Source organism: Telopea speciosissima, chromosome 6 (assembly GCF_018873765.1).
Source record: "Telopea speciosissima isolate NSW1024214 ecotype Mountain lineage chromosome 6, Tspe_v1, whole genome shotgun sequence".
Lineage (NCBI taxonomy): Eukaryota > Viridiplantae > Streptophyta > Magnoliopsida > Proteales > Proteaceae > Telopea > Telopea speciosissima.
Window position 1 is genome coordinate 52,851,759 of NC_057921.1, and position 27,978 is coordinate 52,879,736.

At 40.4% G+C, this 27,978-nt stretch overlaps 2 protein-coding genes and 2 long non-coding RNA genes across 4 annotated transcripts; 1 reads left to right on the plus strand and 3 right to left on the minus strand.

Annotated features, from left to right (window-relative positions):
- Nucleotides 1-191: 191 nt before the first annotated feature.
- Nucleotides 192-8,572, minus strand: LOC122664186. The gene is made up of 3 exons (XR_006333305.1): nucleotides 8,559-8,572; nucleotides 5,192-5,194; nucleotides 192-305 (listed from the first exon to the last, which is right to left on the minus strand). It is a non-coding gene; the product is annotated as an uncharacterized LOC122664186 (long non-coding RNA).
- On the minus strand, nucleotides 2,124-2,842 carry LOC122664185. The gene is made up of 3 exons (XR_006333304.1): nucleotides 2,753-2,842; nucleotides 2,599-2,675; nucleotides 2,124-2,484 (listed from the first exon to the last, which is right to left on the minus strand). It is a non-coding gene; the product is annotated as an uncharacterized LOC122664185 (long non-coding RNA).
- On the plus strand, nucleotides 4,707-27,040 carry LOC122664183 (delta-aminolevulinic acid dehydratase, chloroplastic-like). Its single transcript, XM_043859900.1, has 12 exons — nucleotides 4,707-5,039; nucleotides 5,334-5,445; nucleotides 5,573-5,646; nucleotides 7,715-7,783; nucleotides 7,876-7,959; nucleotides 8,051-8,120; nucleotides 22,305-22,360; nucleotides 22,467-22,588; nucleotides 23,221-23,292; nucleotides 23,396-23,477; nucleotides 23,566-23,643; nucleotides 26,788-27,040. The coding sequence occupies exons 1-12, from the start codon at nucleotides 4,734-4,736 to the stop codon at nucleotides 26,950-26,952; spliced, it is 1,290 nt and encodes a 429-aa protein (XP_043715835.1). The 5' UTR covers nucleotides 4,707-4,733; the 3' UTR covers nucleotides 26,953-27,040.
- Nucleotides 26,969-27,830, minus strand: LOC122664184 (basic leucine zipper 43-like). Its single transcript, XM_043859901.1, has one exon. The coding sequence runs from the start codon at nucleotides 27,782-27,784 to the stop codon at nucleotides 27,203-27,205; it is 582 nt and encodes a 193-aa protein (XP_043715836.1). The 5' UTR covers nucleotides 27,785-27,830; the 3' UTR covers nucleotides 26,969-27,202.
- Between the last annotated feature and the right edge of the window lie 148 nt (nucleotides 27,831-27,978).

The window sequence follows — 27,978 nt, forward strand, 5'->3', positions numbered from 1 at the left end:
TGTTGTATCTTATGTAGCTACCAATTTTGTATCTTATGCTAACTCAGCTATAGGTTCCCAACCCCGCACCAATGTCTTTGCCAAAGTCAGATCTGAATCCATCCTTAGCCTTAGAGTAGCAAACATAAAAGAGTTCGTTGAGTATGCCAGTGAATACAATGAAGGCAGCCTCTGTTCCAATGACTCCTTTCCTCAAGATCTCGCAAGAAGGAGGTTGGTCCCCAAAAACTGTCCTGTATCTGGTATGGTAGGCATTCCTCACAGAACCCGCAAGCAAGCAAATCTCCACGATAAAAAATGCCAACCTGCGATGGACAAATCAACATTATATTTAATGGTTGGAGCAAATAAGGAGAATATTATTAATGTCATGGAGTGGAAAATTAAGGCATTGGGCAGATACTGATCAAAGAGAGTTCAATTTGAAAATTTATCCACCATTAATAAGTACCAACACCCTAAATTTCATCAAGCAAATCCAAGTATGCTGCAAGGGAACCTTTTCCCAAAAATAACAGTACACCCCCCCCCCCCCCAAAATAAATAAATAAATAAATAAATAACAATCAATCAATAGAATCAGTTGAGTTCAATAAAAGGAAATATAAGTAGGACTAATTGAAAAGAAAGAAGAGCTAGGCAAGAGTTTCAAGCATGGAGGTATTGAACGTGATTAAAATGGTTGTTTGTTTATCCCTCTTACTGATCAGCAAACAACAAGCATTTGGCAATCACATTTCTCAGGTATACAAACTGAACCCTTTGTTTAGCAAAAAAAACACTACAAATTAAAAGTTAGTATGACTTGTGCACCTTTAATTTAGCAGAACCAGAGACAAAAAATAGATACTAAGAAAAAACAGAAAATGGCAAGTAAGGAGAACTTGAGTAACTCTCAATCCACCACTGTGATGACACTCAAGTTTGGGTTGAATGGAGTAGAAGGGGGAGGGAATAATAACATAGTCAAAACTCAGCCCCATCTGATGTTTAGATACTCTAAAAATAGAGTCTAAGCTTCAGACTTATATGTTGTCAAATAACCCTATCGCAAACATGAAACAACACTAAAAAATATAGTAGATAGAAACAACTTGAAGAGAAAGAATAAAGGATTAAATAAGCACACAAAGTTCTAAAATCACCTAATAAGAGTTAGAGATATCCGCTGGAATACTTGCTGAACAGTGATGAAAGAAAGAGGAAAAGAAGGGGTTATGATCATAGTCTTCACCATCTATGACCTATGGGAAAGGCTTCACCACCAGTCCCAAACCAAGGTTTCCCCACCTTGGGTTGCTACTTGCTTCACCACAAGGACTGTGACTGATTCACCACAGTATACATGTTTTTCAAAACATCCAAATCTGTGGGGCTAGTGTGCCCTTGTTCTTTATTTATAAGCTACCATCATTACAACCAAATAGGAAACTCTGTAATAAAGTGAGAAATTTACTACAAAGCAACAATGAAAATTTAGTAACTGCCTAAAATAGAAAGTCCTAAACAACTAAGAAACAACACAGTTTAAGAACTCTCCACCAATTAGAAAGGACTGGAAATGCTAAGACATGTACCTCGATTTATGGGCTCACTCACCAGTGAACTTGGTTACAAGTTCAAAAGCAGTATCTAAACTCACAACACTTGTGAAAGGATTGCCAAGTATTGGAGCACCACTGAAGCATATTCTCATAATCTTACAGGTATTATTATCAAGAGCATACAGAGCATGGTACAACTGTGCATCTGTGTGTGTGTGTGTGTGTGTGAGAGAGAGAGAGAGAGAGAGAGAGAGAGAGAGATGCATGGGGAGTATACAACAATTTAGCAAGTTCCAAGGTATTGGAGTACCAGTAAAGAGAATGGTCATTTTTATCGCACTTGTTGTCAAGCGAAGTATGCTAAAGATGTTAGAGAGAGTAGAAGTACATAGATTGGAAATTATTTTACGTGGTTTTCAAGGCTACCCTGTTCATAAAAGGTTTATATCCTGGAGCAATAACCTTTAACACAGTTCTGGACAGTGGACTCTAAGGTCAAGCCAGTTTATATATTAAAAAAATGGGATTTGATGGTCTAAACAATTTAACCATTGTTCCAACCACAAAAGGAGGGTGTAAACTGAAAAAAGGAATTGCATATACAATAGTTGCCCAGGCGAACAACCAAACACTTCCCACACACTCATTTAAAATACTTGTTTATATAGGACAGATATTACAGAGACTGCTACTACCTGTAAATTCAAGGGAGGAAAGCACTTGCTATAAACCAGTAATTGAGTCTAAGCTTCTCCTATAAGAATTCAGTTCTTTTGATTTCAGCTGGCACAATAAAATATAATGCATATGAGAACAGGAAAATTGAGAAGTAGAAAGAACCTCCACAGTATTTGCCTCTGATTCCAAATGATTATTAGATTTGTTACTGCAATCCTGGGAAGCTTTGCAGTCTATGACCTTTCCATTTGAGATAGAAGTTCTGAAACAGGAAAAGAGATGGAAAACAAGCATTAACCAAAAGGCTGAGACCACAGAATGTGGATGTGTGGATAGCGTCCAGTCAAACCAAAGATGTACAAGCTGCCATTTGTACCTGATGTAACAACTCTCCGTAGAGAAAGTTTGAAGAAAATCCTCCTTATTCTTAAGCAAAGATTCACCAAAAATTGCCTGTCAAAATTACCCAACTGTTATTGTACAAGTAGGGACTAAATATCAGATAGTTCAAAGCAGGTGGTTAATGGTACCTGAAGAGCAGACTTCAGATCTGTGATCCCTTTCCCTCCCTTACAACAGATCAAGATAAATTAATGTTAGAGTGCAGCCATAAGATTCAAGTGAAGGGGGAAGAAGAAGCAGGTGTCATTGAGTGGGAAATTAATCATAAATTCATGGTTTCAATTTTTGGTGTTGTTAATGAATCTCTCTAGAATCTGGTTTATGGATTCCAACTATATCCCTGACACAGGCCGTTACAGACATGCTTGCGAATGATTAGAAATACCCAAAAACAGAGACTAACGGACTGAAGCTCAACAAACCCTATAGATAGAACTAGAGAGAAAGCACAGATTAAAATCAAATACTAGAGATAAGAGATACACCTCTTTGTTTGTTTGCCTATATCAGAGACGACATGGGGAACCCAGGGTTTTTTTCACTCATCAAATTCCATTTATTTTATTTAAATTCAAATCATAAATATGCAAACGATCTAATACCTGATCAGAACAGGATTGATGAACTTTCGATTATATCAGAGCGTCCAATCGTTAGAAAACCAACCATGCTCAGAGCTTTCAAGCTTCACACACACAAAGCGAATCAATGTCTTCCGAGCTTCTCAGAAAAAGAACCTGAGAAGATCCAACGCATATCTTCCAAGCTTCGATCTCAAGAGATAGAGAGAACCAATGCAGGTTACATCCTCAAGGTTCTCCAAGCCTTCAGAGGTTTCGATATTTCAGTTGAGAGAAAAGACCGCAAATTCGAGAATCCCAACGTTTTGAATTTACTTGCTTTTTTTTGTCAGAAAATAAAAATTGCAATCTTACTTCAAAAGTGAAATTTATTCTCCACGGGAAAAACAGTTCCTTGGCAATCAAACACCTAAAATTATTTATTTATGATAATTTGAATAAATGAAAGATTGGATGGATAATTAAATAAATTGAAATCCATTCCCTAAGGCAACTCCGGTAGGGTTTTTAAACCTTAGATTGGCAGCGAAAAACTAATGAATCTAACGGTCAAACCGAACCCTTGGGGTAGATGATCATGGATTGGATAGTAGAGATCGCAAATTGCTCTTTTCTTGGAGAAAATGTACCAGCTGCGACAAAAGAGAGTGGGACAAATGATTACTCCAACCCCATGGAAGACGGAAATGTCTTCCGCAACACCCCTAATTTAAATTATTTAATTGATTTTTAAAAAAATATTCTTTGTGCCGTGGCACTTACTGTGCCCAGGCACATGAGCCTGCCATTCAGGGAGTAAGATGATCATTGCACGGACCCCTGGGCACAGACCCCTGGGCACAGCCTGCGCTCTGCTGCATAGAGAACAGCGCCTCTTGATTTTTTGTATGCAAAGATAAATTACGTGTTAACCGAAAAAGAAGGGACCCTTCTTCCAAAACGTGATTGTTCCATTTAACTGATCCAATCATAATATATGTCTGAGAAGATAAGGCCTTCCGCCTCGCTTTCAATGTCAACTCCTGTCTCAGTATTTGGTTTACCGGGTAAGATTCATGACTCATCACCCTATACTACACCTGAATTCCCTCAAATATTTGGTTTTAAGTCGTCCAGATTCACTTCTGTTGTTTCAAGTTTTGATTTTTATTGCATTCTGAGGCTATATTTAATCTCTTGCACCCAAAAAAAAGGCTATATTTATTCTCCATTTCGATTGGATCACCCCTTCTGATTAACTTGAAGAGGTCAATTTCTTTGACTTCATAAGCCTGGGTTCTGAGATACAATTTTTTCTTGCATGCCCATTTCACCATTCTTGTTGCGATCGGCCCAGCTCATCCTCTCATGGTCCTCTGTGATTACTAGCTGAAAATTGAATTTCTTCCCATGTATTTTGATAAAAAACATTTTCGGTATCAGACACTTTCACTTTCTACACTGAGGATGACATATGAGCTTTCTTTGCTCCGGTTTTACTGACACTGGAAATATGCCATTGCAGAGAATAAGGTGGTAGATAGAAGCAATGGCCTGCGCTTTCTCCATTTCTACAAGTAATGTTCTAGCAATTAGACCTTTGGATGGTCGAATCTTCATTGGCTTGAAACCCTCAACCAATGCGAAATTTATTATTGCTGAGCGCCCAATCAAGAAACGAAACCGGCCTCTGCTAGTCATCAGAGCAAGTGAAGATCGGGGGAGGTCACCGGAGAAGTTAGGATTAAGTGACGAGGAATGCGAAGCTGCAGTTGTGTCTGGAAATATTCTTGAAGCACCACCTGTTCCCCCTAAAGCTGCTACACCACCTGGAACTCCTCTTGTCTCACCATTCGTATGACTTTCTCATTCCTTTCACCAACCACTAATTATATTGTTTGGATGTCATGAAATTTATATAATTAGTCTGGTAGTTCCAATGGGCAGCCCCTTTAGTGAATTTAATGGGGTTAATAGGTTGGAAGGACTATCGACCATTCAAACCACCAGCTCTTTGGTAAATGAATTTTAATTTAGGTTCAAATTTGTTTAGTATTTCTATCTACTGATGGAGAGGGAATTAGTTTTATATATAAAGTTGTGTGTTAACACTGCCTTGTTAAAGAACAAAACTGGTATTTTGTTTCAGCCACTAAGTAGGCGTCCTCGCCGTAATCGGAAGTCTCCTGTACTGAGGTCAGCATTCCAGGAGACTTCTATATCTCCTGCAAATTTTGTGTATCCACTTTTTATTCATGAAGGTCCGTATTGACTGATTCTTTCTATCTTCTTCACTTTTTTGCTCAGTTCCAGAAGACTAATTTGTTTTACACTATATTTATATTGGGGTATGCATACATTTGCCTTCTTATCTTGCAAAACTTTCAGGTGAAGAGGACACCCCAATTGGAGCTATGCCTGGATGTTATAGGCTGGGATGGAGACATGGACTTGTGGAAGAGGTGATTTATGTTTAGCTAGTTTTCTGCTCCCATAAGTAACTAATTACCTCTCCTCCTTTTTTTCTTCCAACCCCTTCCCCCTTTAAAAGGGTGGAAAGAAAGCTTTAAAATGGTACCAGTTTGCAGCATCACTATACCTTAAATTACCATCTCCAAACAAGGTCATTGAGTATTTCGGTGCCAGTGGCTTTGTCACGTAAAGTTCTATGGAGTGTTTGTGCTTAGCATAGTTGTGTGGAATTATTGGGACCCTATTAGTGGAACTCACTACCTCTGGTGTGTCACTCGCTGTAGTCCTAGTCTCTGTAGTACTCTCGGAGAACTTTTTTTTTTTTTTTTTTTGGGGGGGGGGGGGGGAACCCTCAGGGAACTTGTTAGTTATAGAAGCAGCAATATATCTACATAGCAGTGTTTCTCTACATGGAAAGGATCTTGATTCATGAATGACTTATAGAAGAGAGAGTGGAAACCTGCATGGAAGCATTTTTAACCCCTGTTCTGCTTGAGAACAAGACATAGCTTTTGTGTTTGGCGTACTCTTACAAACTATCTCCCAACTCAGTCTTTCCTCATTCACTGGCATCTAAGTGTCTCTCCAGCTTGCTGCCTCTGTTGGAACGGCTTAGAAACTATTGATCATCTGTTCTTCGATGCTCTTTTTCGGCTACTATTTGGTCTGGAATCCTCATCAAATGCTGGCCTAGAAGAAGGATTTTTAATGCAGACCAAGGTGGTGATCTGCTATGGTGGGCTTCTCAGAGAGGGCAATAGAAGAGTTAGAGTTGCAGGGGGAGAGAAGAAATTGCATTAGAAGAAGAGGGGGGGGGGGGGGGAGAGGGGAAGGAAGAGTGCACACGCACACAACCCTCAGGCTACTCAAACCATAAACTCAATTCATTCTTCAAATCTGTCTCTAACGATGGAGAATTACATCATATATAAAGAGAAATAAAAGGCTCCTAATAATAAAGACTCTTAATTACTTTCTAAAACTTAGACTAACTAAAATAGAAACTCAATAAAACTCAAATTGAAAATTTCCCTCTAAGTCTAATAGCTACCCCAAAATAAAAGATTACATATTTTTCCCAAGTAAAATAAATTCTAAATATCCTACTGAACCAGAACATGGTTGGGAACCGGTTCATCTTGGTTTGGATACCCAATTGGATTTGGGTCGGTCCAAGGTAGTGTATCTGCATCAATTTTGCCTTTTCAGAGAGATTGGAAGTGGATCATCGAATCTTTTGGGGGTAACTCGCATTGTGATAGAATTGGGTTGTTGGCTTTTGGGGCTACCATTTCGTATTTTTTGATGGAGAGCAACATTAGGAGATGGACTACCAACTCTAGGTCTTACAGACAGATTTGGGATTCCATCTCTTTGGATGTCAGCTCCAAATCCTTCTCTCCTTCCCCCCCCCTTGTGTGAACTCCCCAATGAACAGGTTCATTGTTGCTTCCTGGGGTCTCCCTTCTTCTCTTCTCTCCCCTTCCCCCTAGGGGGTCGGTTAGCCGTATGTATTGTAGGCTGTTCTCTTCTCTTTTTTTCTCCCCCTTAATTCTGGAGGCTTCTTGTATTCTCTTTGGTAATGAATTTTTATTCACCCCTCCCCCCCCCCCCAAAAAAAAAAAAAAACCCTGTTCTGCTTTTTTTTTGATAAATAAGCAAATTTATTTGTTAGAAGAAGAAGCAATATTGAGAGGATGAGTACATCACAGAATAAAACAAGAAGAAGAAGAATGCCAACCAGCCGACGCCCCTCCAAAGGAATTACATCATAAACTGCAGACCCATATACGAGGAATGCCTATTCATACCTGTTAATTTTGAATGTGGAGATACCTATTGCTTTTGTTATTACGTCTATTCTATTTGTGAAATGTATTATACCACCGGTAAACAGAAGAATGGCTACACATTGCAATGTGATTTCTGTGCAGCATGACCATTGTGACGCTACAGCTAATTTTTGTACTTCCCTGTTACCCGTCCACACAGACACACACACACACACACACACACAGCCACTTAACAGTGATCTAAGTAAGCATTCTCTTGTTGTAGGTTTACAAGGCTAGGGATGTTGGTGTTAATAGTTTTGTGCTTTTCCCAAAAGTTCCAGATGCTTTAAAGGTCTATCTCTCTCTCTCTAGCTCTGTCTCAATTTCAAATTACTTCCCTGTGAAGTAGAATGATTTATGAATATTTTCCTCTTTGTCCCTCAGTCTCCGGCAGGAGATGAAGCATACAATGAGAATGGTTTAGTACCTCGAGCAATACGTCTGCTCAAAAACAAGTACCCTGACATTGTGAGTACATATTTTTTGCCCTGTTTTTGTGTTCTTTTGTTCTTTGGGTGTAACCTTGGCAGCTATTTAGGTGCTTTATGTCTTTCTTTAGGTCATCTACACTGATGTTGCATTGGATCCTTATTCCTCTGATGGGCATGATGGCATTGTTAGAGAAGATGGTAACATGGATTTTTCATCCATCTTAATCTCTTCATAAACTTTAATTCTTGAATTTTAAGTTCTATACGCAATTTTCTTTATACCATTAAATTTACAAAGTACTTGTTTCCCCGTTTTAATTGAATAACCACAGTATTAAATGAGTACCTTTGAAGATACTGGTATTAGTAAACCAAATGAAGTTCCACTTTTTTAAGTAAGGATGGATCTGGTTTTGTTTCAGACTTCCTTGAACCAGACCTGTTTGACCTAGCCTCAACCCTATACCTGACCTGCAAATAGATGAACCGGGTAAGAAACAAACCAGGTTGGGACAGGCTAGAGAATATTAAGTGCAAGAAAAATAGAAAATAGGTGTGAAGGCATAAAATAGGCTAGAGAAAATCAATTCTGATTAGGTCTTGTATTTGTGAAACCTAAATCTACTATGGGTCTACCAAATGATGAAATAGGAGCCTCACTAATGTATAAGGGGTTCACAAAGAACCACTCTACAGTAGGATCGTTAATAGTTGCAGCAGATCATCAATAATGGAAGCAAATCAGAATTAGAAGGTAAACACCAAAATAGAAGGTAACAAATGCTAGCTAATCTAGCCAGCAGTTTGGTGTCAAACTAGGTTCGAATGGAGCAGGAGCTGGGTAGGTCTTGTGTTCCAAATCTCAGCCAGTTCTGATGGTTAGCAAGGGAGATATGAAGGGAATCCCAAAATAGAAGGTTAGGACAGACCTCCCAAACCAGTGGAATTTAGAACACCAAACTTGGGATCGAGTGTATCCTTTGATTTTGTAATTCTGCTCTCCAAACCTCTGCTGAGTATGAGCCTTGGTTGTAGAGATATTAGCACTTGAAGTTTGCTGGAAAATCTGGGCAAAAACTGGAGTCGCAGAAGGACTGCAGCCCTCTGTTGATGGGAGGCAGTAGCAGCAATTCACAGGGATGATTAGTGGCTGATTAGGTCTTCAAGAGTGTAGCACAGTAGCAGGTTGGAGTGTCCCAGCAGCAGCAACAGCAACATCAAAGGAGACCGAGTAGGGTAGGAGGGGAAGATAGGAGAAGAAGATACAAGGGGATAAGGAGATTCGGCTCTCTCAGCCCTTCGGGTTTCGGCTCTCATCAGCCAGGCTCTCTCAGCCCTTCATCCACGCAATTGGGACAATAAAACTTTCATAAGCAATCTCAAATCAACTTCATTAATCGTAGGGTGGGGGGGGCTCTAAGCATGGAACAAGAACTCGCCGAGGTATCGGTTTTTTGGAAAATCGAGACGAGATGTTAAGCGAAACAGTAGGAATGCATTGTCTCGGCTGAGATCTTGGTGGTCTCGGTCATTCAATGGGAAACCTTGGTATACAGACACTTATTTATGCCAGAAACCAAGACAGACACTTATGGCAGAAACCAGGACAAACATTTATTTATGCATAATATCATTTAAGTAAATGAAATAATATGTTATTTCATTTACTTGAGATATTATTCATAAATAAGCAAATACCCCCTATTTGAATCCAATAAAAATAGTTAAAAAATCAAATTCCAAAAGGATAAAAAGTAAAACCCCCACCAGTTCAAGAACAAAAATTGGATTCTTGGTGGTAGGTGTAATTTTCAACTTTTAAATGCTGGGGGTTTTCTCAAATCTAAAAATTCCATAAATCTTAATATGGCAAAACATTGCTAAAAACCAAAAGTGCGGTAAAATATTCATTTGTTTTGATGTCTAAAAAAGTATTTTCATTCAGAGCGATTTTGACAGCAAGGTAAACATTACTCCAGCATTCGCGCACACCAAAGGAACTCCTTCATGTGAACAGTAACTTTTCACTTCTTCTTTATTCTTTACAGTAACCAATTGGAAATTTACAAAAATATCCCTTCCACAACCCATTGCTTTTGAATACTGTTGTACCCACTTCACCCTGACCTCCTCCCCCACCACCACCCTCTTCTACCTCCACCCTCCATCCTCCCGCCTCACTCCCCCACGACTCTGACTCACTCTCTCTCTCCTCCCTGCCCCCGAGACTCCACAGCTCCTCCACCACCCTCTCTCTCCCTCCCCCTACCAGTCCCGCTGTGATCTATATCCCTCTCCCCCTCTCTCTTCTTCCCTCCGCCACCCAAAAGGCAATTATGAGAGAGATAAGCACATTCGGGTATTGTAACCCGAAACAACCTCACCATGCTTGAATAGCAGGGTAACCCAAAATAAGGCTCCAAGTCAGTTCGCTTTCTCTCAGCTACAACCTGACCATGGTCATCCTCATGGAACTTATACACCATAATCTGGTCATAATGGTGAGCTGCCTAACGCGTTCAATCACAGTAATACGCATCTCACAGATGATATAAAGCACTAGGTCTCTCTTCCCTAACCAAGATCAAACTTCTCAAACAAACCATTCTTATCCTATATTGTATGTGCTTATCTCTTGTAACCTGGTTACCTAAAGTCACGTAACCATTTACCTCAAATTAAGGAGTTAAACTCCTCCACTATATTGTATACATTCAAAGTCATACGTGAATGGAATTATCACTTCAAACTCTACGTATTTGAGTTTTATATGGTATTAGTTGCCCTTTGACTCACGTCTCCTTCAAGGTTATACTATGTCGACTTCATCCTCCACCTCTGCTGCCATGGCTGCAACTCTTCCTACCGTCACCTCCCTAACCTCTCCCCTCAATCCTCTTTTCAACATTACCAATCTTGTGTCCATTAAACTTGATCGACAAAAGTATCTTCTTTGGCGTTCCCAATTTCTTCCGATTCTCCGAGCCACTCAGTTGTACGGTTACCTTGATAGTTCGATTGCTTGCACGGAGAAGAGGATTCCTCTTGGTACGGATCCTACTGTTCAGACTCCGAACCCAGCTTATGATAATTGGGTACTTCATGATCAGCTTCTCCTAAGCTGGATCAACGCCACACTCACCGAGCCTGTCATGGCTCAAGTTATTGGTCTTTCAACCTCTGCTGCTATGTGGACTACCCTTGAACGATTTTACTCGTCTCAATCTCGCGCTTGCATTATGCAATTTCGCTATCAGTTACAAACTATGAAGAAAGGTTCCCTTTCTGTTGCTGATTATTTCAGCTGAATGAAAGGAATTGTGAACTCACTTGCTGCTGCCTCCCAGCCGGTTGCCGATAGCGATCTTGTTCTTTATATTCTCGGTGGTCTTGGCGGTGGCTTTGAATCCTTCGTCACTGCTGTTATGACTCGTGCAGATCCCTTGTCCTCCGACGAACTGCTCAGCCTTCTACTTAGTCAAGAATTATATATTGCTCAGTTTCGTTCAGTTTCATCAACAGGCTGGACTTGATTATGAGGATACATACAGCCCAGTTGTAAAACCTACCACTGTGCGTACGGTTCTCTCCATTGCAGTGAGCAATAATTGGCCAATACGTCAATTGGACGTCACCAATGCATTTCTACATGGTTTCTTGGATGAGGAAGTATACAAGGAACAACCACAGGGATTCATCGATCAGCAATACCCAACTCATGTCTGCCATTTGCACAAGGGCATTTGCGGCCTCAAACAAGCTCCACGCGCTTGGTTTCAGTGCTTCACAACCTATCTCTTGGGACTCGGCTTTTGTGCTTCTACAGCAGACTCATCACTGTTCATTTATAATCAATCCTCTGTTCATATATACCTTCTTCTCTATGTTGATGACATAGTACTCACGGGTAACTCCAGTGCCTCGTTGCACTTCCTTCTCAACAGCTTAGGCACTCAATTTGCCATGAAAGATCTGGTCAACTTGCATTATTTTTTGGGTATCCATGCAACTCGAAGTGCTGCGGGTCTTCACCTCTCTCAGTCCAAGTACATCTCTGATATTTTGAAACGGACCAACATGAGTGAGGTAAAGCCGTCTGGTTCTCCAATTGCTGCTTGTGCAAAACTCTCAGCCCTTGCGGGTGACCCCTTTGAGAACATCACCCTTTATCGAAGCACAGTTGGTGCTCTACAGTACTTGGGTCTTACAAGACCAGACATTACTTATTCGGTTAACCAGGTTTGCCAACATATGCACACTCTGCACACATCTCACTGGGAAGCCGTAAAGTGAATCTTAAGATATCTCAAAGGAACCGTAAATCATGGGTTGTTCATCACCAAAGGTGCATTGTCACCCATTGCCACCTATTCCGATGCTGATTGGGCGGGTGACGTTGACGATCGCAGATCGATCACTGGCTATTGTAAATACTTGGGGCCAAACCTCATTTCTTGGGCAGCAAAGAAGCAACCGGTCCAGCACTGAGTCTGAGTACCGTGCTCTGGCTGTCACTGCTGCTGAACTATCATGGATTCACACTCTTCTTAAAGATCTACGCATCTATAGTCGTGATGTCCCAACACTGTGGTGTGACAATATAGGGGCTACCAGTCTTGCGGCCAATCCGGTTTTTCATGCCCGGGCAGAACACATTGAAGTTGATTATCACTTCATTTGGGACCGAGTCACACGCAAAGACATGCAAGTTCATTATATCTCCACACAGATCAAATTGCGGATCTCTTCACCAAAGGATTGACCACACCATGGTTCAAGAAGTTACGGGACAAACTAAACGTGACCAACAGTCCCCTTAGTTTGAGGGGGGGAGGGTAATACGCATTTCACAGATGATGTAAAGCACTAGGTCTCTCTTCCCTAACTGAGATCAAACTTCTCAAACAAACCATTCTTATCCTATATTGCATGTGCTTATCTCTTGTAACCTGGTTACCTAAAGTCACGTAACCATATACCTCAAATCAAGGAGTTAAGCTCCTCCACTATATTGTATAAATTCAAAGTCATACGTGAATGGAATTATCACTTCAAACTAAGTATTTGAGTTTTATACACAGTTTCACAAAGAAGCTTGTTATCCCCACCAGGGAGTGACTGCAAATGAGAGAAGACAGGGTTCAATAATATGATTTCCCGAGCACCGAATGCCTTCTCAAGGAGAGAAGAGCTAAATAGAACCCCCCACCCCCCAAAAAAAAGAAAAAAAAGTGGAAGGCCATTTTGAGGTTTAAAACCACATGTTTGATGGACGAAGGGGTGCGGAGAACTAAAAATATTTGAAGAAGGCTCCTTGCAGAATCATAGCAACAGAACATCAGAAAAATCGAACTAGAAGAAATTGTAAGTAGACAAACTAAATTTCCTGTAATGAAATACCCCATTACTAAGATATGCAATGACCCATTTGCTGTGATTAAACTTCAAATCCAATTGAAGTTAAAGCTTGTGGGTTATCTCATCTCCCAAGCCTAGGATCAAATCCTGCCTTCATCTTGCATCTCCTCCATCTTTTCCCCTGAAAAGATTTTAATTTAATCGATCCATAGCCAACTTCAAATTTTCCTCCTAATGGATAATTGTCAAGAAAATAACTCAGCCCAGAAATATCCTCAGTGGAGTCAACTCTCTTGTTCATTGAACTAGATTCCACCAGAGAGAAGTGTTGAGATAGGCTAGTTACCCGATTGGGGGAACTAGTCCTAGTTGTGTTAGGATTGCAGTCCTAGTTGTGTTTGTGTTAGGATTGCAGTCCTAGTTGTGTTAGGATTACTCTTTTTCTTTCTTTTATTTTTTATTTTCCACTGTTTTATTGTATTTTCCTCCTCAGCCGAGTACTACTCTGGGATTCCTAGTTGTACTAGGAATTCCTAGTAGGATTAGGACTGAGGAGTTTTACTTCAATTACATGTACTTCAGATTACTATAAATAAAGGGCCTGGGTGATCGATTCTGATCACTCAAGCATTCATATTCAGAGCTGACTACATGGTATCAGAGCCATCTCTGATCTGAAGAACAGCTTCCCCTCGATTTTTCTGGTTTCCATCTTCAACACACTCTCGGCTTCTGGTTCTCTTCTTCTCCAACTCTCTCGGACTCTCTACTTCATGCAGGGCAGCATCTTTGAGGTGATTCAATGAAGAATTAGCTGCTGCCCTCCATGACACCTCTCTGAAAATCATTCAAATACTGGGGTGATCTGAACCTGCCGCAGGTTTCCTCCAACCTTGGAGATCAAGCTGCTGCCCTAATCGAGCTGGATTTCTGGTTTTATTTGGAGATTGATTCCTGCACCTTCTGATCTACACCCTACTGTTTTCAAACTGCAGATCCAAAGCTGCAATTTTTTGCATTCAAACTGCAGATCTGAATTCAATCCACAGTAGATCCAAATCTGCAATTATTTTGCATTCAGATCTGTCCCTGCTGACCTAAAACTTCTCCAATTCAGGGCTTTTATTGGCTCATCTGAAGGGGCCACTGTCTGGAGGACACTTTCTCTGCTACAAGGAAGACACTCGAACCTTGTTTCAGCCAGTTCTAAGGGCTGCAACTCACACAGCCTTAAAACCCAGGGCTCTACTCGATTAGGGTTTCCTATTACATCATCAGTTTTTTTCTGATTTTTGAAGGAACTTTACATGATGTCTGACATCACTTCAGCTGACTCTGATGGATCTTCTCGACCAGAGTATCTTCCTTTTGCTTCTCCCACCAAACTAGATGGGACAAACTATTTAATGTGGTCCAGATCCACTTACCTTACAGTTGCTGGCCGTGGCTACACAGGACACCTTACAGGCACTACTCCTATCCCTATCTGAAGAAGGAGCTGCCAAGACTAAATGGTTATCCACGACTCCATGGTCATGTCATACCTTATTCATTCTATGCATCCTTCAATTGCATCGGGCTACCTTCTCCTAGACACTGCTGCCCGGATATGGAAGGCTGCCAAAGACACCTATTCACGGTAGGAATGATGCTCGGTCTACGAATTAAGGAAGAAAATCCATGACACCAAGCGAATGATTCATCAATCCCTCAATACTATGCTGAACTCCGCAAGTATTGGCAAGAACTTGATCATTACTCTGATTATCAGCCCACTAATGCCACTGACATTGCTGCCTACAGAAAGCATATTGACAAAATTAGGGTTTATGATTTTTTGGCTGGACTTAATGTGGAATACGACCCAATTAGGGTTCAGATTCTAGGCAAAGACCCTTTCCCTACATTGGAACAGTCTTATGCCTTGGCTAACAGTGAAGATCGCCGAAGAACTGCTATGCTCAAAACTACAGTTCCGGATCGATCAGCATTGCAGACCGGGGCTGGTTCTACTCCTTCAGTTGCTGATACTTCTAAATTTGAGAAGACACAGGTTAAATGTGAGCATTGTGGAAAATTGTGGCACACCAAGGCCACCTGTTGGAAGATACATGGCAAACCAGCCGACTTTGAGGCTAAACGTCTTGCTCGCAAATCGAAAAACAAAGCTAATCATATCAAGTCGCTACTCCTACCCTCCTACTCGACATTGGACTATCCAAGGATGAACTTCAGGCTTTCCGTCGTATGTTACAGGCTTCCACTGCTACAACAACACCTGCCAATTCTTCCACTCCTCCAGGTTCAAATGTAGCTCACTCAGGTATTTTTTTTGTTGGTCATTGTGCATCGGTAGTCTCTTCTCCCTGGATCATAGACTCCGGTGCCACTGATCATATGACTGGATCCTCCAGTATCTTTACTCGTTACTCTCCTACATCTGGTAAAGACAAAGTACGAGTAGCTGATGGCTCTCTCTCCTCTATCTCTGGAAAGGGCTCCATCAGTTGTACACCTTCCTTAAGTTATCATCTGTTTTACATATTCCTAAATTTACCACTAATCTTCTTTCTATCAGTAGTCTTACCCGTGACCTAAATTGTAAAGTTACCTTTTTTCCTTCACACTGTGTGTTTTAGGATCCGAGCACGGGTGACGATTGGATGTGGTAAGTTGCATGGTGGATTGTACCGCTGACATCGGGAATCTTACTTCACCACCGCCTTTGGCTTCTCCCATCCCTCAAAGTGCGTTAGTTTCTTCGAACTTCAACAATGGCATAATAGACTAGGTCACCCCCCTTTAGGAACATTATCCCTTTTATTTCCAGCATTAGCTAAAGAATGTCATAAAGATGATTTTTTTTGTGAAGCCTGTGTTTTGGCTAAACAACATCGTTCTACTTATTCTATTTCTAATAAAAGAAGCTCTTCTCCTTTTAATATTGTTCACTCTGATGTTTGGGGGCCTAGCCGCAAACCATCCCTTAAAGGCCACCGTTGGTTTGTTTCTTTCATTGATTGTTATTCTAGGTGTACATGGGTATATTTAATGCACAACAAAAGTGAAGTTTTCTCTTGTTTTCAAAATTTTCATAAAATGATTCAGACCCAATACACTGCCACTCTCAAGATATTGCGTAGTGACAATGGTAAAGAATACATGGATGGTCAGTTTCAGCAGTACCTTGCTGCCCATGGAATACTCCATCAGACCAGTTGTGTTGATATCCCAGCCCAAAATGGTGTGGCTGAAAGAAAAAACCGCCACCTTCTTGAGGTGACTCGGGCTCTTATGTTTGCCCATTCTGTCCCTTCCCAATATTGGGGAGATGCTGTCCTAACTGCTGCCTATCTTATCAATAGGCTCCCTACTTGAGTCCTTGACTTTGCCACCCCTGCTTCATTACTGCAGGGGTCCTCCACCTTTGTTATCCCACCAAAGGAGTTTGGTTGTGTCTGTTATGTTCGCGATACCCGATCTCCGAGCAAGCTTGAACCCCGTGGGACCCGGTGTATTTTTTTAGGTTACTCTCCTTCCCAAAAGGGATATAAGTGTTACCATCCTCTTACCCGTCGCACCTTCACCAGTATGGATGTTGTCTTTCATGAAACTCTATCTTATTATCACCCCACACCTCTTCAGGGGGAGACTTTTGGTGAAGATGTGATGGTTGACCTTCCCATACAGACCCAGACCCGAGTCCAACTACCTATTTCACCCACCCCTCAACCGACTGTTGTTTCCTCCCCTCTCCCCTCTCCTACTTCCCCACCGGCTTTTCCCCAGGGGGAGAACTTAGAGGATGCTGAAAATCCTATTGGTGATAATTCCCTTCAGGGGGAGGTGACTCCAGTCCAACAAACCATTAGGGAATTTCGAAGAAAATTAACGACTCTAATCTCAAAACATATCAGGGGACATTCCCAATACAAGCAGCTTCCATCCATCGTAGCTCCAAGCACCACCACGGTTGTCGGCCCTGGAACCGGATCGATCTCCAGGTAACATATCCTCTCCTTCATCTCTGATTTACCTATTGCTCATCGTAAAGGTATTCGGGCTTGTACCCAGCACCCCATTTCTCATGTAGTCTCTTATGACTCCCTTTCTCCATCATTTCGTACATTTGTCTCCTCTCTTTCTTCTGTTCGTATTCCCCAAAATTGGCAGGAAGCTTTTGCAGATGGCAAGTGGAAAGCAGCAATGATGGAAGAAATGCAAGCCTTAAAAAAGAATAATACATGGGAACTTGTGGTTCTTCCTCCAGGAAGGAAACCAGTTGGATGTAAGTGGGTGTTTGTGGTGAAACAGAAGGTAGATGGCACTGTGGATCGATACAAAGCACGTTTGGTTGCAAAAGGATTTACTCAGACCTATGGGATCGAGTACCAGGAGACTTTTGCACCAGTCGCGAAATTAAACACTGTCAGAGTGCTACTTTCTTGTGCAGTGAATCTTGGCTGGGAGTTACAACAATTAGATGTGAAGAATGCCTTCCTCCATGGAGAACTTGACGAGGAAGTGTACATGGACATTCCACCTGGATTCTCTTGTGATAAGACCGGCGGGAAAGTTTGTAAATTGAAGCGTGCTTTATATGGACTGAAACAGTCCCCTTGTGCATGGTTTGGACGATTTCATAAGGCAATGGTCTCTGCAGGTTATAAGCAGAGCAACGCTGATCATACTTTGTGTATCAAGAAAAATGGTGAAAAGGTAACTCTCCTAATAGTTTATGTTGATGATATTGTGGTGACCGGGAATGATAATCATGAAATCACCCAGTTGAAGACTTTTCTTGGGCGAGAATTTGAAATAAAAGATCTAGGAAAACTAAAGTACTTTCTAGGGATAGAAGTTGCTAGATCTTCTAAAGGCATCTTTCTTTCTCAAAGAAAGTACATCCTAGATTTATTGACCGAGACTGGAATGCTAGGGTGTCATCCTTCCGATACACTTATGGATGCTACTACAAGACTTAAAGAAAAGGAGGGAACTCCTGTTGATAAAGGTCGGTATCAAAGATTGGTTGGTAAGCTCATCTATCTGTCTCATACAAGACCTGACATAGCAGTATTTGTGAGTATGGTTAGTCAGTTCATGCATGATCCACACTCCTCTCACATGGATACTGTTATCCGGATCCTTCGATATTTAAAATCAGCACCGGGTAAAGGAATTCTTTTGTCTTCGAATGGTCATCTTCGTGTCGAAGCATATCTCGATGCGGATTGGGCTGGTTCCTCCGATAGAAAGTCCATTTCTGGCTATTGCTCATTTGTTGGCGGCAATCTTGTTACGTGGCGTAGTAAAAAGCAGAACGTCGTGGCAAGATCTAGTACTGAAGCAGAGTTTCGTGCTATGGCACAAGGTATTTGTGAAATGTTGTGGCTCAAAGGTTTATTACAAGATATTAGGACTCCTGTTCCTCTTCCCATGATGTTGTATTGTGACAACAAGGCTGCTATTAGTATTGCTCACAACCCGGTTCAGCATGATCGTACTAAGCATGTGGAGGTTGACAGACACTTTATTAAAGAAAAGTTGGAAGGAGGGCTGGTGTGTGCTCCGTTTGTGCAATCTTCTGACCAGCTTGCTGATGTGTTTACTAAAGGTTTAAGTGGAAAGATTTTTCATCCTATTCTTGTCAAGTTGGGCATGGTTGACATTTATGTTCCAACTTGAGGGGGAGTGTTGAGATAGGCTAGTTACCCGATTGGGGGAACTAGTCCTAGTTGTGTTAGGATTGCAGTCCTAGTTGTGTTTGTGTTAGGATTGCAGTCCTAGTTGTGTTAGGATTACTCTTTTTCTTTCTTTTATTTTTTATTTTCCACTGTTTTATTGTATTTTCCTCCTCAGCCGAGTACTACTCTGGGATTCCTAGTTGTACTAGGAATTCCTAGTAGGATTAGGACTGAGGAGTTTTACTTCAATTACATGTACTTCAGATTACTATAAATAAAGGGCCTGGGTGATCGATTCTGATCACTCAAGCATTCATATTCAGAGCTGACTACAAGAAGTAATAACAATTGGGGAAGTGTAGTGAGGATACTTAAGGAGAGGAGAGCTGGTTGGGGTGAAAATCGTATTGACATTAGTATCAACCGTGAGGGTCTGAGGTTTCTTGAGGGTGGGGATTATGGTCGAGCATTTCAGTGGCGTGTTCGCTGTAAGAAATGACCTAAAAGGTGGACTCATCGATGGAAATCATACTGCCGGACTGTATATAACCACCCCTCTGAATTTTGGACAAGTATGCAGAGCATGGTTTGAGGTATTGGATCGGCTTGGTATTGGCCGAGACCGATCCGATCCAGCTGTACGGACAGGGGTAAAAATGTAAAAAAATTAGTTTTTTTTTTTTTTTAATTATAAGAAAACAGGGACAAAAGTGTCATATTTGCCCGAGTTTGGGCTATCCCGATCCGTATCGGCCAATCCGATCTGATCCAGCCGATACCAAGATCACGAACCATAATGCAGAGGTTTTCTGTTCAGGGACAGACTGGGTAGTGGTTTTAATGGATTGGTGTAGATGTATACATTAATGTTGCTCTTCCCTAACAGTTCGAGCTTTTAGGTGAAACGGTAGCGAACATGGTAACAGAGCAGGAAGGGCAAGTGTTCAACTCCTGGGCAGTAAATCGGAAGAGTTTTCCTGATATTTCTCCCTCGGTGCCACGTGAAGGATATGCCGCATGAGCTCCACGTGCAAGGACCATGGGATCTTGGCCTGCACGTGCGGGGGAGTGTTGATGTATACATTAACATTGCCTTCCCTAACAGTTTGAGCTTTTGGGTGAAATGCTAGCAAACAAGTGGGAATAGTCAAACTTATGGGACTTGCCAGCCTGTTCGAAGACGGCATGGAAGTGGGCGTCTACAGTGTACTAAGCGATGGCTTTGCTCATGGAGACTCTGCAGTGGGATCTGACGCTGTTTCTGCAATGGCTTTTGTTTTTCTATTGACAAATAACTTTGAATTGATAATGGTGGAGGGCAATCATAATGTGTGGGCTCCCGTGTTTTGAGCACCCGGTTGCTAAACAATAAAAAATGCATTTAGCATCCACTAGAAGATTGCAAACAGTAACAATTGCAGGTCTTGATTATGATAAAGGTTGAAATCCGTCACTCGAAATAGAAATTTAACTCTCATCTAAATTGCAGGTCTTGATTGTGATCTGAAACCCAAATCCGATGGACCACAATTAGCCTCACTGAGAGGTTTGATATTTGGTGTGCTGTGGAGAACTTGGTATCCCCATTCTTAGCCACATAATTAACCCCATGAAAACCAGACAGATGGGGCAGAAGAGGGGAGAGAAAGGATGGGGAAGGGGGCTGCGGAGTCTAGGAGCCGGAGAGAGTCGGGGGGGGGGGGCAGTGGGGCGGGGGTTGGAGGTAGAACTGTAGAAGAATGTGGTAATGGTGGGGGTGGAGGCAAGGACGAAGTGGGTACAAAAGAATAATCAATAGAAATGGGTTGTGCAAGGGATATTTTTGTAAATTTGCAATTGATTACTAAGTCGGAGTAATGTTTACCTTTTTTTGGAACACCAAACGTCCCTTTTCAAACGTGAGGTTCCCCAAATGTCCATTTATCAAACATTGGGTACCTCAAGTGTAATTTATTATATTTTTGATAGTCTCCTATCGGTACCGTGTCATATCAAGGCCTTCCGATACCGATTGTATCTGCTGGTACGGCCCTATACGATAGAATATTTTAAGCCTTGCCTCTTAAGTTTCAATTAATTAATTAATTGTCTTTGTGGTTGTTTTTGGTGCTGTCTTGCAAATTTTCCCTTCAATTGTCATGGTAATTGTCACTTGTCAGTGATAAAGACACTTACAAGAAGGCCATTTGATTGGTTGGAAACTAATTTGTAGAGCTCCGAATGATGGGGCTTTGTGTACTGTGTCTGTCAATGAGAAGAATATTGTGCTTTTGACCAAGTGTTTTTGGTAATTTCCAAAAGAGCTTATGAGTCTACGGCACAAGGTAATCAGTTCTAAGTATGGGTCTCGTCCATATAGGTGAAACTCCATCTCGGTTGATAGAGACATCTTAACATACCCTTGGAAGAGCACAGGACTGTAGGTTTTAATTCATCTAGGTCCAGGCATATCATAATCTGTTCTAGTAATGAATATGTTGGATCTAGATCTGAATCTTAATTCTTTTGGATTTATGCAATCAGATTTGCTAAAGATCTGGACTTGACTGGGTCATATTGGATATTTTCCTTCTAAATGAAAATGTTAATTAAAGATATAATGCTACTATTGGGTTTTGAACCTACAAATTTCCAAGTATCATTTTGACACTGAAACTACTTAAGTTGAATATAGGAATCATTTTCAGACCCTCAAAACTTATGAAGGAAGAACTGTGAACTTAGTTAGGTGGCATAACTCGTAAGTGCTAATTTGGGATGACAATGGTCAGACAATAATAACACCACAACACCATCAATAATTATAATCTAATTGAGTCTAGGTATCTTCATATTAGATCTAGTTAGATCCATCTGATTTCAGATTGAATCAGATCAACTTACATATATCCAAGTCCACCCTAATTAAATCCAATTTGGATCTGATTTAGTTGACAGCCATTGAAGAACATCAGGTGTGTTCTTTCTATTTCCTCCTCCCATATTCATCTAGCATTTGGCATTGTGAACAGAATTGTTTCTGCCATTCTGGAATGAGGCGTAGTTGGTTAAGAAACCTGTGTGTGACAAATTACCCCATCTGGTTTTCCTATCAACTATGAACTGGTATTTATATTTGAGTGCATCACCTCCTTCCAATCTGGAACCTCTTAGGACTAGAGATCCTGTAAAGAGCCAAGTCTGCTGACTGATTCAGAAGTTGGATGGTGTAGTAAGCCACCAAAGTAGGACAACCAAGATTTCATCTCTTCTTTTTTGTTGAGTTTTATTTAAAATTCCTTTTGTCATGCATCAATGAGTAGATTTATCAATCAGATGCTATGTTCATATTTGGCAGGTGTTATAATGAATGACGAAACAGTTCATCAGTTGTGTAAACAGGCTGTTGCGCAGGTAACCTCAGAGGATTCTATATAATGCAGCAGGTCTATCTACATGCTATTCTGTTCTATGTCCTCCAAAGTTGTTTTTAATTGTATCATCTTGGTTTTGTGAATAGGCCCAAGCAGGAGCAGATGTTGTCAGTCCAAGTGACATGATGGATGGACGTGTAGGAGCCATTCGTGTAGTTCTGGATGCTGAAGGTTTTCAGCATGTGTCTATCATGTCATATACAGCAAAGTAATTTGCTTGTGCTTTACCACTATCCTTATTCTTCTCCTTGGGTCCTATAGTGATACACGACGTTTAACAAAATATCTCATATGACTAATAGATACAGTCGATTATATTATGTGGACTAACTAAAAGCAATTATGAAATGCTTCAAGAGCACTATTTTATCTTTTATGAGTTTTGCTTTATTTTTATTCAGTCCCAAATGAAAGTTTTTACTAATGGTCTTCTATAACAGATATTAAGTTCAAGTGGTTACTACTTTTTTTTTTCTTTTCTAAAAGTAATTCAGTTCCTCGTCTCTTTAAGTAAACTGAGAAAGCGTTCTCAACTTCTATAGATAATAAGCTTCAATTTCCTCAACTAATTTTCAATAAACTATTTTATGTGATACAAATTCTTGAATGGATATTGACAAAAAAAGTGAATGTAATTACCATATGTTTACTAATGGAGTTTCTTTCTCCAGTGTCACATGACTGTCATTCCTCTTTTTTTGGAACTGTTTGATCACCTTCAAATTTGTAACAGATGTGCCCATTTTGCTAGATCTCCTTAATCATTATATCTGGTCTTTTAGCAGTAATTTATACCATTTTCTGTTTTCATTATGTTAATCTAATTTATATTCTAAACAGGTATGCAAGTTCATTCTATGGTCCATTCCGAGAGGCTTTAGATTCAAATCCCCGTTTTGGAGACAAAGAGACGTATGAAACGAACCAAACTTAAATTCCTTGTACTGTTGAATCTCCATACTCTTTTGTTACTAGCACTTACGACTGCATATCAAATTGGCTTCACGAACAAAAGTTACCAGATGAACCCAGCAAACTATAGAGAAGCTTTGGTTGAGGCCCGCGCTGATGAGGCAGAGGGAGCTGATATCCTTTTGGTAGGTATTTTCTTTTAGGAGCTTTAGTTGACCAAACTTATTGGTTGAAGGATCCTTGATGATAGAAATAATTTGATCGGCTTGACAGGTGAAACCTGGACTCCCATACTTGGATATTATACGACTTCTTCGAGATAATTCCTCTCTGCCAATTGCTGCTTATCAGGTAACTCAAATACAACCATCTTCTCAGAGGTATCTTGACTATCTTCTACCTCGGGTTGTGAATTGCATTATTCATTCTTGACATTATTCCCTTCTGCTAAATTTTTTAGTTTTGAACGATATATGTAGTATTTGTTTCAAGTATCTCAGGTATGATATTTGCATAGGCATTTGTATTTCCATCCATCTAGAGTAATTTCTTTGACCATTGATTTCATTGACTCTCATAAGTAGTTTTTACATTTTATCTCATGAAAAAGTGGTTTATTTGAGTTAACAGGGAAGAATTTGTGAATGGTTTTATTTATGATTTTTGCGATTTGCTGCAATCATAAAGGGGGCATTGGGGTTTATTTGATTTTCTCACCTAATTTGTGAAACATGAGTGCCTTAGATCGGGGCCCCATAGCTTGCCGTGTGTCCATGTTGAAAAAATCCTGATCCAACAATGAATGAGTCCTACCTCAGGGATTACCTGTACCAAAAATCAGCCTGAGCAGATGTTTCATGATCATCTGATCAGCACATGTTCTTTTTTAGCTTTTTGGAACTCTGTATTTTCCCCCTATGATCCAAACTAATACAGAAAACTATCACTTTAAGCTGATATTAGTCTCTTTGGTGGGCCAATTAAATGGTGTTTCTTGATCCTCCAAAAAAATGACATGAAGTTTACGAGTTTTATGAGTCTTCTAGCCCCGAAAAGTTTGCCTAAAAAAATCAGGTTTTAATTGCTGGAGGATATGATTGTGGAATAACAAAATCATGTTAATATCTGCTCTTGACCGGAATCACCTAAATTTTCACACTAGAGACAAATCTTGAACTATTTAAAGTGTTCAATAAGGAGGAAAGTTTGCATATTGGTTTGTTTTTAGGAAAATTTACTAACAAATTGTCCGATATTTGTAGCAAAATTATTATTTCAGTAAATTTGCCCGAAAAGAAAAAAAGAAAAGAAGATGCTCAGGCAAGAAGACTCCTTATAAATTGTTCCATGTTGCCTTCTATTTGTTATTACAAAAGGAAATATAGGCTCTAATTTGTTTCCAGTTAAAAATCACATAATGACTTTGTACCTTATCTGGTGCAAGTAAAAGGAAGGGAAGTGAAGTGAAATTGGTTTAAAAAAGAAAAAGGGAACTTTTGTAATCATGATTGTGTAACCTACTTTAAAGTTAAAACTCTTGTCATATTTGGTAATTATTCTTTTTAGATGTAATCTTTATTTTCCGTTTCAAATCCAAGGGACTTGGATGCAAAGTGAAGTAAAATATAATAACCAGATTTGGAATGAAAAAATTTGGTAGAACGTTTTCTTTCAAGATTTCCTTTTAAGTGGTTTTTACCTGGAAACAAACATAGCCATAGTAACAAATCCAGTAATAATGGGACTCCTATACAGAGCAATGATGTCTGTGTGTGTGTGTGTTTTTTTCTTTGTTTGTACACAAAAATATTTAGTCATCTACCTAGCCTAATTTCGGTGGTATCCCCCTCCTCACGGAAACAAGAAACGAGCCATTAATTAATGAGCTTCTTTGAAAGTTTGTAAACTATTAAGAAGCTGCAGCCTGATTGCAAACTAGACAAACCACTGAACTAAGACTGAATTATTGCTTTCCACTTTGTTAGTTAATGGTATAATCTTCTTTTCCTATAAAAGAAATATAGTATATTCTTGCCGCATCTTATTTCCTTTTAAGTTTGGTTTCATCTTGTCTGGCTTCCTAGTTAATAGTATATAGAATTTTTATGAATTTTTGATGATCTCCAAAACATTATAAATGCAACTTGCGTTCAAAGAGTCCTGTCCTGAAACTTAATTATTAACTGTAAGATGCATGTGTATTTAATTTCCTATCTTACTATGTTTACATCTATAGATTCGTACACCTGCATTCATTTGTGTCACTGGTGTGGATGTGCATATCTTTTTTTGGTGAGTTTCATAAAGAAACAAGCCATGACTGCAAGTCTCAATGGGACTATCTGAAAGAAACCATCACTGTTCTTACCTCCTTTGTGTACTGGCTTCACATAAATGAAGAATGTCCAGAAAAAGCAAAATTTTTAGATAAAAATCAAGAAAAGAACATGAAAAAATGCACCATTTTGTGTGGTCCTACCAAGGCAATGACCTGAGAGTCGCACAAAGCACATGCTATGAGATCCAGTCTATAACCGAGAAAAGAGTTTAGCTCAACTGAACCAGGCTAATGTGGTCTTTTTGCTCTTATGGAACTATGGAAGGGGGGTTGGAACATTGCTAATTTGGTGGAATATGAATTTTGTGGGAGCTACGTCAGAAAAAAGGAACCACTTCACTGTTTTCCACCTCCGATTTTGTACATGCTTCACATATATACATAAAATTCTGAATTAAAAAATCTACCGGAGAAAAAAGAGAAAAATCCTGGACAATTTTAGTGGGTTCTGCTAGGAGCACATGCAGCATCGTAAAAGGGGAGCTGTATTATACAAACAACATTGGAAGAGTTTTTGATTGACTCGGCCCAAAATTAAGGATAAGAAAAGAGGAGAAAAGAAAGGGGACGCAAGTTAGTCAAATTAGAGCAGGCATCGATTTTCTCATGAGCATAAGGGAGGTACTTGGACACTAAGTGGAGAAGTTTTCCTAATGCTTTTACGTCTTATGGTAGTTGCATTATGATCGACAACCCCCACCAGCACCCTCAGCTACTGTTACCATGTTCAGCTCTGGACAGGCCATGGGACCTCTCTTTCAAGTTATTGCACATGTTCCATTGTAATGTGCCTAGTCACCCACTCCAAATTTCATGCATTTCTTCTGTTTTGGTACACCTGATGGAGTCGTCACTTTTTCTAGTATTACAGTGAATTTTATTTATCAACTTTTCATTCTCTGTATCTACTTTATACAGTAATTGCATTCTGATCCACAACCTGCACTACCTTCAGTACTATCTACTGTTATTCTGTCCAACTATGGACAGGCTATGGGATCCCTTTAGAATTACTGAGAATTTCCCCTCAAAGCATTCCTTTCTCTGTTAGTATCCTGATGGGGTCGTTAGCTCCTTTTCTAGCATCATATTTAATTTCATTTATCCATCTTTTTGTTTGTCCCTCTACTGAGCTTGGTTTTTCTTTCCTGATACAGGTTTCTGGTGAGTATTCCATGATCAAGGCTGGTGCTGTTCTGAAAATGATTGATGAAGAGAAAGTCATGATGGAGTCTTTGATGTGTCTCCGGCGGGCTGGTGCAGACATCATACTTAGTTATTTTGCTCTACAAGCAGCTAGGTGTTTGTATGGTGACAGGTGAGAATTGACTGTTACAGAGAGGAAACTAATTCAAAACACCTGGAACTCTATCTAGTTGTATGTCTCATAAGTAAGCTTAGATTGATACATCCTCAAGCTGTTGTTTCATGGCCTCTTCTTTGTCTTATTTGGCTCATAAGATTACAAAGACCGATACACTGATGGACAGAACAAACAGAGGAACATAGAAATAAAAGAAGGAAAAATTTTAGAAGAAAAAGAGAGAGAAGATAAGAAACGTGGCCCCTATCTCAATGAAGCAAATCCATGGAACTAGTGATGGATTGGTTTGATTCAGCTCTTAGGTGAGCTGTGTTGCATGGTATCTCTTCGAGATCCTGCAACGTGGCATATGAACTATCCAGTTGCAGGCTGTTGAGCATTTGGCGAAGGTCAGAAGCTTCCTCTCTTAGCCGCTCATTTTCCTGGAGGACCTGGTCGTGGCACTCTGACACGTGATTCAGCTTATCTATGAGCTGACGGTTCTCATTTCGGAGCCGCATGACTTGTGACCAGAGTTCATCCAGGTGCTTCTGCTTCCGCATCCGTGATCGGCGAGCAGATTCTCTATTAGATATCATTCTCCTCTGCTTCCTTTCATCTATGATGCTCAGCTGGTGCTCCTCTGCTTCATCAGAAGAGTTATTGCTGACACATGATGACTGTGGTGTGAACTCATGAACTGGAGGAGGGATCTGTGGATTGGGTATGGGTCTTAAGAATCTGCTGTAATGGAATGTAGGTATGCTCTGCATCGCAGTGAAATGAGCTGGGAAGGGGGCCTCGTTTGCAGGTGCGAGGTACTGGAGTCCAGCAACCTCAACCGGCTCCATCCCTGAATTTTGATCTGAATTCCAAAAAGGGATTGGTTCTTGGTTTAAAGGATGGAATAGGAGAGAAAAGCTTGGTTTACAGGAGTTGGGAGGGAGTGTTGAAGCCTGAAGGAGGGGGGGAGGGATGCAGGAGGAGTGGAAGGTGTTTATAGATTGAAAAAAGTGGAGGGAATTGGCCCACTTTGTGCACTAGA

What these genes read in the sequence shown, in the direction of transcription:
- LOC122664183 (XM_043859900.1), top strand. Translation starts at nt 4,734, where the DNA reads ATGGCCTGCGCTTTCTCCATTTCTACAAGTAATGTTCTAGCAATTAGA. An exon ending in CTCCTCTTGTCTCACCATTC is followed by an intron (nt 5,040 to 5,333) that starts GTATGACTTTCT and finishes ATTTTGTTTCAG; the next exon opens with CCACTAAGTAGGCGTCCTCG. An exon ending in AAGTTCCAGATGCTTTAAAG is followed by an intron (nt 7,784 to 7,875) that starts GTCTATCTCTCT and finishes TTTGTCCCTCAG; the next exon opens with TCTCCGGCAGGAGATGAAGC.
- LOC122664184 (XM_043859901.1), bottom strand. Translation starts at nt 27,784, where the DNA reads ATGGAGCCGGTTGAGGTTGCTGGACTCCAGTACCTCGCACCTGCAAAC.